Genomic DNA, 13,748 nt, shown 5'->3' with positions numbered 1-13,748 from the left:
AATAGAAGGGGTTTGGGGACTTCCCTGGTGGTTCAGTGGTTGAGAATCCACCTGCCAATGCAGGGGACACGGGTTCAGTCCCTGGTCTGAGAAGATCCCACGTGCCATGCGGCAAATCAGCCCGTGTGCCGTAACTACAGAAAGCCTGCGCACCACAGCTACTGAGTCCACAGTCTAGAACCCGTGCTCTGCAACAAGAAAAGCCACCGCAGTGAGAAATGTTCGCACAGCTAGAGAGTAGCCCCTGGAGCTGCGACTAGAGAAAGCCCTCTCACAGCTGGCCCCGCTGCAGCCAAAAATAAATACATAAATTTTTTTTAAAAGAAGGTGCTTTTTCAGATACCACCTAAGCCAACACATCCAGCTAGGGAGCTTCCACCATCTCCGGGTGAGTCTCTGCTTGGCCCCTGTGCCAGTGGAAACAACTTCCTGGAGGCAGTGCATCCCAGCCTTGGAGAGCTCAGAGGCTTGGAAACTTACTATGTGGGTCGAACCCAAATGTGCTTTATGTGTTGCAGGTTTGATGTGTCGGTTGCAGTTTGACACTTTGGAGTCCACAGTACAGAACTTGCACAATCTAACCCCGGGTTCAGTGGTTCAAAGGGGGCTCGCATGTCCCTCCATCTCCCACCCATCCCCCAGATCTTTCTTAGTATTGCTGCTGCTGCTAAGTCACTTCAGTCGTGTCCGACTCTCTGCGACCCCATAGATGGCAGCCCACCAGGCTCCCCCGTCCCTGGGATTCTCCAAGCAAAAACACTGGAGTTGGTTGCCATTTCCTTCTCCAATGCATGAAAGTGAAAAGTGAAAGGGAAGTCGCTCAGTCATGTCGGACTCTCAGCGACCCCATGGACTGCAGCCTACCAGGCTCCTCCGTCCATGGGATTTTCCAGGCAAGAGTACTGGAGTGGGGTGCCATTGCCTTCTCCGTCTTAGTATTATTGCAAATCCCTGCAAATATTCTTTGGAATCCCTTCAGCAGCCTGGCTGAAGGTACACTCTCCTCTGAGTGTACCTTCGTGCCACGTCTCAGCTTAGTGCGTGGGGTTGGAAGCTCTGCATGAGCCACGCCTCTGCTCATGGATCCTCACAGAGCATCAGTATAGAGGTTTGTTTGACAGACAACGTTACACTTTGGACAGACTGAGCCTGCTGTCAACTGAAACATGGTGCTAAACCACATCTCCCCTGTTCTGTACTTATATTATCGATCTTTTTTTTTCTGGCCAAAGTGTTAGAAGTTTAAATTCCAACTTATTAGATGAGAATTAATCTTATTAGAATTAGCACGTTGCCAAAATCCGTAAAGATCATTTGGATCCAGGTTTCATGTCACCCATAAATTTGTCAAGCGTTTTTTCAGAACTTTTCTGAGTCACTGATTAAAATATCGAGGAAGAGGGTCGAGGAGAAAGAATGTAGCATCTCCCAGAAGCCTTTCTCCTACTGACATCTCTCCTTTCATTGCCATCCGTTGGGTGTTGCGTCCTAATAATCCACACAGTTGTCCACCGGGCCATGTCTCCAAGTTTTCCATGAGGAAATCACAGGAGGTCATTTACGGCATCTGTGTCTACTACATTCTCCTGCTCTTTAGCATGTTAAACCCAGAAAGTGGGCACTATTGTAGCAGGCATTCATCCTAGTCACCCCAGTGCCTAAGTACCCAGTGGGAACTCAAAAAGTATTGGGAAAATAATCAGTTGCATTAGTGAGTGAAAAAAAAAAAACTGGTCCAAGTCAATGTGAAATTTAGAAGTATTTAGTTTTCCTGATTGCACCTTATTTCTGTGTTTTGAAGATTAGAACAGTGATTGTTTCTACTTTCTCCCTTATTGTGCATGCTCAATCACCCAGTTGGGTCCGACAGTTTGTGGCCCCATAGACTGCTGCCCTAATACCCGTGAATCCTAAAAGGACACCAGTTTGCCTACAGATGAGAAAGCAGGAGCTTAGGAAAGCTGAGGGATTTGCTGTAAGTCAAAAAGCTATTAACAGGAGACAGTAGGAGTCAAGTGTGGTACCTTGCTGGCCTCAAGGTGTCGTGATGTTCTGTCTAGCCTGTTAAGTTTGAGAAAGTTCCCCCAGCTCAGCCAACAGAGACAAGAATATCTCTACCTAACAAAAAATGATGAGGAGACAGTATATTTCTTTTATAGTCTCAATTTTGTTTACCATCAGTCACTCATTCATTCAATAAATATTTGTTGAACATCAACTAGTGCCAGGCTATTCTAGGCCCTGCAAACACAACTGTTAATCAGCCGTCTTTGAGCTTAAATTTGAGTTGGAGGTGGGAGAGAAAATAGCAAGTAGTGTAGTGTCTAGTCCAAGGGTTGTGAAATACATGGTCACGATAAGGGCTGTGAAATGAGGCAGAGCAAGGGGGAGAGCAAGGGGCAGAGGGACTCTATTTCACTCTGAAGATGTGGCATCTGACAGATCTAATGAAGAAACTGAGACAGCAAGCATTTGGGGGCCACTGGCACCACCAGTTACGTATTTGTGGAAATACCATACTCTTTCTTCTAGGAAGCAGGGACCTAGATCATAAGACGAACTTTCCAGCTGGAAAACATAATTCTCTTAAGGTGTGTTCACTCGTTAGTCCCTCATTCATCTTCTCAAGAGATACCAAGCATTCACTCTGTGCCATCCGCGTGCTGGGGATGAAGGAGTGAACAAGGTGTTATCTCGAGAGGCAGACAAGGATGTCAAGTCCCAAGAGCAGAGGGGATGAGAGCTGTGAGGTGCTGTGGACAGGCTGGAGGAAGGCAACAGTTGAGGCTTATCACCACATATGATGTTTCAGGGATCCATTTAATCAAAGAAAATAAAATATAAAAGCATTAAGTTCTGTAATGATGGTTGTTGCCAAAAATTTTAAAGCCATTTAATCATTTCTTCAAATGAAATCTTATACAGAAAGTCCAATATATTTTTAAAAGGTGCTCTGATTGATGTAAACTTGGGACACCTTCCAAGGCATGTGACAGAGGAGGAAAACGACTACTCCAAATATTCGTTAGAGTTGAGAACAGAAATCTGCTCATTGTCCACTAAAACCTGCTTATCTTCAAGTGCCCAGGTAAACCAAAGTTTGCAGAACACTCAGTTATCCATCAAAACCATTAAAACAGTTACCTCTGGCTTACGTTAAATGGAATAAATCTTTGCCCAATTGAGAACTGACTCAGCTAATTTTTTCCTGCCCTCCAAAGTCACAGAATCAAACGCAGCACTGCTCAGCACAGCCCAAGTGACTCGTAAGCAAAATTTAAAGGGCTCATCATTCGGGGTTTTTTTTTTTTTCCCCAGCTTCTGGGCAGAGGCCACCACCTTAATTTGCATTAAGAACTATGGCTTTTAAAGTGAGCTCACTTCAGCATCACTTGGTTTTGGATGGTCCTAAACTGTTCTCCAGAACTTTCTGCTTTGAAGAAACGCCTGCTCTCTGCCCACTTGTAACACATGTACACATGGGTGCTCATTATACACTCGCATTTCTCTGTACCTTTTCTCTTATCCACACACACAACACGGGACGATGTAGACCTCACGATTCCAGTCGGGGAACCAGCAGTCCTGGCCCACTAACCCACACCTCCTCTCCCTTGTCTCTGCAGATGACGGCGACCGCTCAAGCCCCCTCTAAGGCCCAGGCTGTCCACATCTCCACGCCCTCAGCTGCTGCCAGCACGCCCGTGCCCACCGCCCCCATTGACCCCCAGGCCCAGCTGGAGGCTGACAAGCGCGCTGTGTACAGGTAGGAGACACTCTGGCCGGGCTGTGCTCAGAAGCCCCCAGGTAGCCTCAGGCCCAGCCCAGCCCTGAGAGATGAGAGTGCAGGCCCGAGGGTGGGCTCATGGAAGCCAGTAGCCAGGGCTGTTCTCTCCCCGCTTCCCCCTGAAATCACCCCAGAGAGCCCTCAGCTGGCCACGCAGGGTGGGCTCCAGCTTCCTGGAATCGTCCAGGGAGGGAAATGCAGCCTGGGCTGTGTCTCCCAGGAGGGGCCCTCCCCAGCCCAACTGGGGGGATGAGTCCCGATGAGCATCAGAATGCCCCTACCCCCCCACCGCTCAGAGCTGCCTCAGGACTGTCCCGGCCCCAGTGCCCATTGTCACCCTCACTCCAACACACACCGTCCAGGACTCATTCATGAGCGAACTTGAGTCCACCTGAAAGCCTCTGGGAGGCTTGTTAGAACACGCATAGCTGGACTCCGTGCTTGGAAATGCTGAATCAGTAGGTCAAGCTGTAGGAAGAGGACATGAATTTTTAACAAGCATTCCAGGTGGATGTAATGCAGCTACCTCTTGGCCCACACTGTGATTCACGGTCGACTTTGGTTTTCAGCAGTAGAGGTTGTACGTGATGGTGGAGGTTCCAACACCCTCCCCGAGAGGGGCTGCTTGCAGGGAGCAGGCTGCTTGTCTTGTTTGAGTCTGCATTAGCCCCTGGCACCCAGGGCTGGGCCCTGATTGTTGCAGAGGGTGGGTGAGGCTCAGGGACTTACTGGTCTGTCTTGTGTACACGGGTGAAGTGAAGATGCAGTCCTCGGAAGGCAGATCTGATGAGGCCCTGGCAGGGATTTCAGCCATCATTTATCCATGGTGAGCCCACATCACTAAGAAAAGATGCCTAAGTATGGAGGCGTCGGTACTGAGGTCAAACCCTTGTGCACATCCACTTGTGTGTGGGCACGAACAGCCATGAGCATCAGCACCATTAACCTCCACTGGGTGAGCCCTGCAGTGGGCGCTAAGGCCACCCACACTCGGACCAGCCCACCCAGGGTGAATCGGAGGACTGAGTCCTTCCTCACTCACCCCCACTCCCTGCCCCCAGTCCTGACAGGCTTTATGGTAATGGTTGTAATTTTAGCTGTTATCATAATTATCCTTGGCACTACCTGTAGGCACTCAGATGGGCTGAATGAATGCCTCTAATCCAACAGTTGGGAGTCCAGAGCAATGGGCCCTGATCCCTAGATCATGACTGGAGGTTCTTCCCAGGCCTGGATAACACAGTGCCTGCCCCCCAAGGACCACCCCCCTACCCCCAGACACACACACTCAGGCCAGGCCCAGCTCCTGTGCATAGAGACCTCTGCCTTGGGCTCTGAAGAATGCCTGGATCTGGTGTCACAGGGCCAGTCAGAGACCCTGAGAAAGATTCCAGCTCCCCCTCCCGCAACACAGACCAGTAAGTGCTCCTGTCCTCCCATCACCTTGGCATTGAGTCCTTGCTGTTACTAGTGCTGTGCTGGGCGCAGGAGAAAGAGGGTAAATTATAAAGGTAACGTGCGGGCTCTTGCCAGACTCTCTGAAAACGAGAACAAGAAACCAACACAGAGTGGTCAGAGCTTTAACAGAGACAGCTTCAAGGGGGAGGCAGTATTCAAGCTTGATTTGAAACCTGAGTAAGACTGCTCAGCAAGAGGAGAAATGGAGGCGGGGGTGGCTTCCAGGCAGAGGAGAGCCTGGTGAGTTCCCAGCACAGCCGCTGGCCAGAGCAGCTGGGTGTGGGGACATGAAGCTGCATGGGGTCTATAAGTTCAACTATGTGGTGGGCTTGTGCCCTTGTGGGGAACAGAAGCAGGCACAGGAGAGTGACATGGCCTCTGAAATGCATTGAGGTACAGTCATCACACCTCATTTAGATAGTGATCGACGTGCTCCGAGTGCGATCCGGACTGGCAGCATCACATCCCCTGGGAGCTGTTTGGAGACACTGACTCTCAGGCCTCACTCGACCTCGGGATTCCTGCTCTGCTCTTTGACAAGATCCCGGGTGATTCATGTGCTCACTGCAGATGGGTCCCCGACCCCTTCCCAAACTCCAGGGGGCAAGGGCATGTAGCGAGCACCGATTGTAGTCTAGAAAGACCCCCAGTTAGTGGTGTGACAAAAAGCTTCTGGAAACCTAGACTCGAGTCCTACCTTCTCCTGGTACTCATCTCAGCATTGGTTTCACGATAGAGCCTAATCACTGGTTCAGCAAGAATAATGAGACAACCCATGTCAGCACCCGGCTCCATGTCTAGCACAAAGCAGACAGTTCTCTATGTCCCACCAGTGGGACCCACGTGCTCCATAGCCCTTCCCAAGACCCCAGGGTCATGCCCCACCCAGGCCCAGCCAGGAAGTGAGCTGCCTCCCACGGTCCATCATGGTGTCACTTGATGTATGGAGGCCCAGATGGTCCTTCAATCAACATGTCTCACCTTTGTGGGGCAGGTCCCCTCACAGCCCGTGGCATTTGCACAATAATCTCTGCAACTGTCTGAAGGTGAAGAAGAAACCCCGAGCTGATGCCACCAAAGAACCAGCCAAACATTGCCACCCAGCCTCTCAGGACGACCAAGCGGACAGACATCAGCATCCTTGCCCGGTTCTTTCCTCTGCAGCCCTTCCTGTCCCAGGGCCCCAGGGTGTCTGTCTCCCACAACCACACCTCTCCCATTAGTGCCAGTCGCCCTCTCCACAGCCCTTGTTGGGGGGTGAGGCAGGGAGGAGGAGGGGGCCCCGCCTCCTGCAGGGTCGGGTAATTCTAATTAGATTTGCCTGCCTGGGGCAGCGGCGCTCCAGAGCACATCAGGGAGTCTGCATTTCATGTCAATAAACGTAACCAGACCCTTTCCATGGAGATTAGTGCCCGGCTCTGACTTTTGGGAGCCCCCTCTGAGGCCCCTCCCAGATCCGAAGAAGAATGGAGGTGTGGGGGAGGCCCCTCCCTGGCCAGGTCTTCAGGGCGGCAGGAGACAGTACCACGAGAGGGAGGGAGCCCGTCAGTGCCCTGACGCTTTATTTGTATGTGAGGATGTGTTAATGAAATGTACTGGTTCCTTCTGATGTGGAAGCTGGGTGTGTGTGTGTGTGTGTGTCTGTGTCTGTATATGTGTGTGTGTAGTGTGTGTGTGTGTGTGTGTGGCCGGGGAGAGGGGAGGCAGAGCCTGTCTTTAATTGGATCATACCAGAGCATCATCTGGGCTAATCAGCAAGGCAACCAGGAGCTCGGGCTCAGATTAATGATTGCAGTCTAATCCAAGCAGATCCCATGATTAGATGCACATCGTGGGTAATTGTGTTTGTGGCCCGTGAGCAATGCCGAGCCTGGGTCTGTGGAGGGGAGGCCCCGTGGAGTGGGGACCACAGGTTTGGACCCAGCTCAAAAATCTCCTTCCCCAGGCCCACCTCACCCCTGGGGTTTTCGCCTCACAAGAAGTTAAAATTTAGCTTGGACCACACCTCCCCGCCCCCTCCTCCAGTGTGGGCTGTGGGCTGGACGGTGTTAGGTGGCTGGGAACCTGGGGCTTGGCTTGCCAGCAACCACAGAGACGGGCCAAGAGGGTGAGGTTAATCCGGCCTTCACTCTCCCTCCTCCCCTACAGTCTCCTTGGTTCCCCTTTGAAGTGAGTGGGTTCCCATGGAAACCATGATGTCCTGGGGAGCAGAAGAGTGGCAGGAGCTGGGCCTGGCCAGGTGCGGTGGGGAGGAGGGGGACTCTGGTAAGACCATTCTGCGAAGGCTGAGTTCCTGCCGCTTAGGCTGACATTCTGTCTGAGGACCCGGGAAGAGGCCGGCCAGGCACAGCAGAAGTTACCTGCTAGTGATGGGAAGTGCTGGGCTAGAGGTCGGAACAGTGAGCGAAGGGTGGGGGCAGTCCCACCATGAAAAATGCCAGGGAGCTGAGTTGTGAATCAGGTGTGCAGGCTGAGGGGGCTGCAGAGCCCTGTATTTCTCCTTTGTGGCGTTACTCGCAACTGAATGGATTGTGTTAATATTAGTTCTGTTTCCACTGCTAGATCGTTGCCTCCGTGAAGACAGGGTCTGTGTGTTTTCATTGATTTATCCCCAGTGCCTTACACAGCACCTTAGAGCTTGCAGCCTGGACGAGGGTGTACTAAATCAGAGCTGTTGAGTGGATTCCTTAAACAGGCGAGGAAGGACTGGACATATTTCAGGGTTCTAGGTTGGGGTGCTGGCAAACTGGTCCTGGGGGGAGAGGGACCAGGAGAGCCCTCACTATGACGTCCGTCAATCTCCATGGTGTGACTGCACCCACCACGGCCCTTTTCAAGCTACGGTGTGATGCTGCATGACATAGCTGGGAAGAGAAGCACACAGATGGCTCCCACCAGCCTCAAGTACAAACCCCACACAGGAGCCAAGTTACAGGTACCCAGTTTTACCAGCTCCTTTATAACTGATTGTACGGGATGGATTAGCCACAATTCTGCACTCCTTGGTCCTATCCGGTCCACTCCTCAGTTTAAAATCTGAAATGGTCTCTCTTAACAAATTAATCCTTAGAACAAGACCTAGCATAGAATGAATGCTTTCTGTGTGTGTGTGTGTTAAATCGCTTCAGTCGTGTCCGACTCTTTGCAATTATATGGACTTTAGCCCACCAGGCTCCTCTGTCCATGAATTTCTCCAGGCAAGAATACTGGAGTAGGTTGCCATTTCCTCCTGCAGGGGATCTTCCAGACCCAGGGCTGGAACCTGTATCTCTAATGTCTCCTACATTGGCAGGCAGGTTCTTTACCACTGGCGCCACCTAGGAAGTCCTGGAATGCCTTCTAAGTGTCTGCAATTGTGATCTTTCACCTCAACCCCAACACAGTGAGTTTTCTCCTTCCTAGAATCTATCGAGCTCCATCCAGCTCTCAGCATCTGCTTGAGCAAAGCCCCAACTTTCCCACTTTCCCCAAGGAGATTCCAAATGTTTCCTGGTCTCTCCGTTAATGAGCTCCTTTGCTGCAGCTCCAGAAACCTGTCATCAAACCAGTCTTCTGCCTCCTCTTTAGCTTCTCAGCCGTCAGTCTTGGCCTGTCCATGTAGCGTTTGTCATTCTTCCTGTCGGTCTCATCTCTCTGTAAACCACGCTCAGAGTTTCTGCCCACGTGGGACCTTGCCCTAGACAGCTCATGCTGAAGAAGTCCACTTCTAGCCCAGTGAAAGCAATACTCATTCCTAAAGCCTTGTTTGTAATCCATTTGTCCTGTCACATGCAGACTGGATCACTCTAGACTCTGCTCTTGTTTAGGGAAAGATCAGAACAGAGTAGTGGGCAGGTCCCTCCCTTGAGACTGTCCCTCGAAAGGTCACTGAAGTTCAGGCTTGGTCCTGATGGTCCTGTAGTTAGGGGGGCAAAAGTCATAGAACAACTATTCTGGGTGGCAGGACGAGCTCTAGAAATGGATGTAGTGGTAATTAATTTGGTCAGCTCGCACAAGTTAGTTTCTCTGAGCCTGTTTTCTCAACCATAAAAAAAGGAAATAGTCATAGCTAGACTAAAATGAGATGATGTTATGATATCTAACACACAGATCAGTGTTGGCTGCATGGGATGAAGTGAAAGTGGGGTTTTTTTGTTTTTTAATGGTGAAGCTACTTCTTTAAAACATTTTTTTACTATTTATTTATTTTTGCTGTGCTGGGTCTTTGCTGCTGGGCATGGACTTTCTCTAGTTGCAGCTAGTGGGGGCTATAGTTTCAGCATTTGGGCTTCTCATCACAGTGGTTCCTCTTGTTGCGGAGCATGGGCTCTAGGCGTGCAGGCTCAATGGTTGTGGAGCATGGGCTTAGTTGCTCCTTGGCTTGTGGGATCTTCCAGGACCAGGGATTGAACTTGTGTCCCCTGCGTTGGCAGGCAGAATCTTAACTGCTGGACCACCAGGGAAGTCCCGAGATGGGGGTGTTTTAAACACAGGGGCCAGCTCGGTTCCCTTGGCCCTTTCAGTACATGAGGCATCTTGTGTGTTTGGGGAGGTGAAATTCAGGCATCAGAACAGGGCCTGGGGACCTCAATTGCCTGGGTTTCCATTCTGTCTCCACTACTGGCCTCTAAACCTTTCCGGGCCTTTCCTCATGTGTAAAATGGGACTGAAAATAGTGCCCTCTCCTCATTAGGCTGGTCATGAGGATTAGGTGAGATAATACCATAAAGTGCTGGGGGAGGAATCTGGTACTTAGAGAGTGCACTGCAGGCATTAGCTGCTATTAGATGTTTGAGGAAATGAAACGGGGGTTGGTAGGGCTAGAAGGTGACTGCTGAGAGGCGAGACAGCAAGAAGCAAGATAGGAAAGGGCTCCCAGTTGAGTGCTGTTCGCACTGCAATTTGGTTAAACATTTATTGAGCTCTGCCATGTGTAAGCATCGTGTCAAGTTCCAAGAGGGATTCTGAATTAGAATGGATCGGTCCAGGGAGTGGGAGGAAAATAGGCGTAGGAAGTAGCTAGAGTATAAACTTGGCACATGGTTCGGGCTCAAAAAGTATTTGTGGAATTGACTGCAAGGCCCCTGGCCCATGGTGCAGTGTGGGAGTGTTGGACTGCTTTCCCAAGGGAGATGAAGCCCAAGAGAAATGGTAGCCAAGAGGCCTCTCCTGGGACCGGGACCATGGATGGGATGAGAGGAGCCCCCAGCAGCTTGAGGTTGGGCAGGGGGGCTGGCTGCCGTGTGACCGACCTCTTCAGCAGCTGCCTGGCCAGGACCCTGGGAACTGGCCCTTCCTGCTGAAGCGTCTTTGAGGGAACTCTTCCACCCTGTGACCAAAGGGTGTTTCGTCTCCAGGGAGTTGACCCTGGGGCTTAACCCTGTGCCTTCCCTGGCAGAGGGCTGGGTCATTCCTGGAACGTGCTGGGCGAGGTGGCCTGAGGATGGAGGGGGATAGAAGTTCAGCCATTCCAAACTGAAGAGTCAGGACCAGATGCTTCCGGACGAGTTGCTGGGAGCAGATGTTCCAGGCAGGGTTTTATGGGCTGGGGCTCTAGCAGACACTCCTTGCTTTTGGAAGCAGTTGGATTCACTGGCATCCGAGAAAACATCTCAGCTGTTGACTACAGTCAGGGGAGTGATCCTGCCGGAGCCGTCAGCTGAAAGTCAAACCATGCTCAGTTCTCCCCCAGGCGCCAGGCATCGCCTGCTCCCTGCCCTTCCTGCCAGCATCTTGAAGGCCCCCGCCCCTGGGCCTAGGCTCCGCACACGCTGCTGGCAGGCACAGGGACGCCGGCTGCCTGGCCCTGGGAGCAGGTGTGTTCAGAGGCAGCAGCTCTGGCTGCTTCCACGGCTCACCACCTGGCCTAAGTAGAGCTGAGAAGTCCAGATACTCCCCAAGACCAGGCACATGGATGAGAGATCCAGGAGCCCCGAATCCCAGTGACTTATTCTCACAAGGTTATGTTAGGATTAAAGGAGATAACCAACGCTCACAGCTGACAGTGCTTGGCACAGGCAAGGCTCCCAGTGAATGGTGGCCACAGTTGTGAGTCGTGACAGTGGATCAGGCCCCCTTCCTAGCAGGAGGATGGCAGTCATTGGTCCTCCTGCTGGTGCAAATGGGCTGGGATGGGAGCATGGCAGTCATTGGTCCTCCTGCTGGTGCAAATGGGCTGGGATGGGAGCATGGCAGTCATTGGTCCTCCTGCTGGTGCAATTGGGCTGGGATGGGAGCCGGCAAGCTGGGGCTTTGAGGGCTCGTGTGGCCCATTCCTTCTCACCAGGGATGGACTAAGCTAGTGTAACCCTTCCTTTTTTTTTTTAAATTAATTTATTCATTTATTTTTGGCTGCTCTGGGTATAAGTTCCTGTGTGTGAGCGTTTCTCTAGTTTCGGTGAGCAGGGGCTGCTCTCTAGCTGTGGTGCACATGCTTCTCATGGCCGTGGCTTCTCTTATTGCAGAGCACGGGTTCTAGGCATGCAGGCTTAATTGCTGTGCAGCATGTGGGGTCTTCCTGGATCAGGGCTTGAACCCTTGTCCCCTGCCGTGGCAGGCGAGTTCTTAACTTCTGGACTGCCAGGGAAGTCCCTAGCCCTTCTTTTAACTAAGCCCCACTTTCTGATTTTCCCAAGCCACTGGACCATTTTGTGGTCAAGTGAAAAGAACATAAGACTAAGACTTCAGACTAAGTTCTGACTCTACCACTGAGCAACCCATTTAACTTCTTCAGATAAGCTTTCCTACTCCATAGAGTAGGCATCAAATGAGAAAATCAAAGATCTATAAAAATGTCAACGTCTTCTTCAACACACAGACGTATTACTATAGGAAAAGATTCTTTTGGGAACTCATTTGATGAGGCACCCTTGTGCTGCAAAGGTCCTAATGCTCAAAGGGTAAGTCTGGCAGCTCAGTTCTGTGACCCCAGAACACCCAAGACTCAAGGGCAGTAGAGAAAAAAGGGGAGGACAATGAAATGATTCTAATAATGGTTCAAAAATGGTACCTGGGAGAGGGGAGAAAGCATGACGTTTAGGGTTTGGATACCCAGGTTTAAATCTAAACGCAATCATTTATTAGCCTGATGATGTAATTATTTAACCACATGGCACCTCAGTTTGCAAATCAGTAAAGTGGGAATAATAAGAAATATTGGGTGTTTCAGTGCAATAAGTGCATGAAATGTAACTTACCAATTGCCACCAAATGTGCATGGGTGTGTTAATACCAATGACCAAAGCAAAATGGATAGAGTTCCCCTTCCCAAAGCATCCCTTTCCCCAGGGCTTTTTCGTTGGGGACTGGTTGAATCTCTGGGGACTTGGATAGAAGTTGCCTCTTTGTAGCTGCCTACCTGTGGGAAAGATACTTCTATTTCTTTTCTCTTCTGAGTTTCCTCCCCTTAAAATGAAGGGGCTGAACATGAAAAAGACAGGAGATAACAAGGATTAATAATAGTAAGGATTGGAGAAAAGAGAATCCTTGTGAACTGTTGTTGGGACTGTAGATTGGCATAGCCACTATAGAAAATAGTAGGGAGGATCCTCAAAAAAATTAAAACTAGAATGACCGTAAGATCCAGTAACCCCTCTTCGGGGACCCAAAGGGAATGAAAACGCTAACTGGAGAAGATATCTGCACCCCACCCCCCACCACGTTCAGAGCAGCATTGTTTATAAGAGACAAGGCGCAGAAACAACCGAAGTGTCCACTGATGGATGAGTGGGCCAAGCAGTTGTGGCGTATATGCACGCAGTGGGATAGTATTCAGTCATTAAAAGAACAGCAACAAGGAAACCCTGCCATTTGTGATAACACGGAGGGACCTTGAAGGCGTTATGCTAAGTAAAATACCTCATCGAGGAGGACAAATTCTGTGTGATCTCACTTATATGTGAAAACCAAAAAATAAATAAAAAATAGCTTAGAGCAAAAGAGATCAGAGTCGTGGTTACCAGAGGCGGAAAGTAGAGGTAGGGGGCAATCCTGGAGGGTAGTTGAAAGGCACAAACTTCCAGAGAAAAGGCACAAACTTCTATTTATAAAATAAGTAAGTATAAGGATATGACAGGGGATTTCCCAGGCGGCGCAGTGGTAGAGAATCCGCCCACCAATGCAGGAGACACAAGAGACGTGGGTTCAATCCCTGGGTCAGGAAAATGCCCTGGAGGAGGACGTGGCAGCCCACTCCAGTATTCTTGCCTGGGAAATCCCACGGACAGCGGAGCCTGGCGGGCTACAGTCCACCGGGTTGCTAAGAGTCCGACACGACTGAGCACACACACAGAAGCTATAAGGGATGTAATGTACAACACAATGAGTGTAGTTAACACTGCTGTATCATATACAGCAAAGTTAAGAGTAAATTCTAAGAGTTCGCATCACAAGGAGAAATTTTTCCTTTTCTCTTTTTATCAATCTGAGAAGATGTGTGTGAGCTGAACCTATTGTGATGATCATTTCACAATGTATGTAAATCAAACCGTCATGCTGTACAGCTTAAGTTTATACAGTGAAGTAA

General features: G+C 50.3%; 1 protein-coding gene across 8 annotated transcripts in view; it reads left to right on the top strand.

Annotated features, from left to right (window-relative positions):
* Positions 1 to 13,748, top strand: part of PKNOX2 (PBX/knotted 1 homeobox 2) — a 298,210-nt gene that overhangs the window by 224,201 nt on the left and 60,261 nt on the right. For all 8 annotated transcript variants that reach the window (XM_086385524.1, XM_086385522.1, XM_086385523.1 and 5 more), the window contains one exon: positions 3,627 to 3,766. In XM_086385524.1, coding sequence (XP_086241650.1) covers positions 3,627 to 3,766 — 140 coding nt within the window. The remainder of the gene's footprint in view (positions 1 to 3,626; positions 3,767 to 13,748) is intronic.

Source organism: Bos grunniens, chromosome 29, assembly GCF_055505025.1.
Source record: "Bos grunniens cultivar Pamir isolate PY7600 chromosome 29, Bosgru_T2T1.0, whole genome shotgun sequence".
Taxonomy (NCBI): Eukaryota; Metazoa; Chordata; class Mammalia; order Artiodactyla; family Bovidae; genus Bos; species Bos grunniens.
Note: the sequence above shows the minus strand (reverse complement) of the source record. Positions and strands in the feature narration are given on the sequence as shown.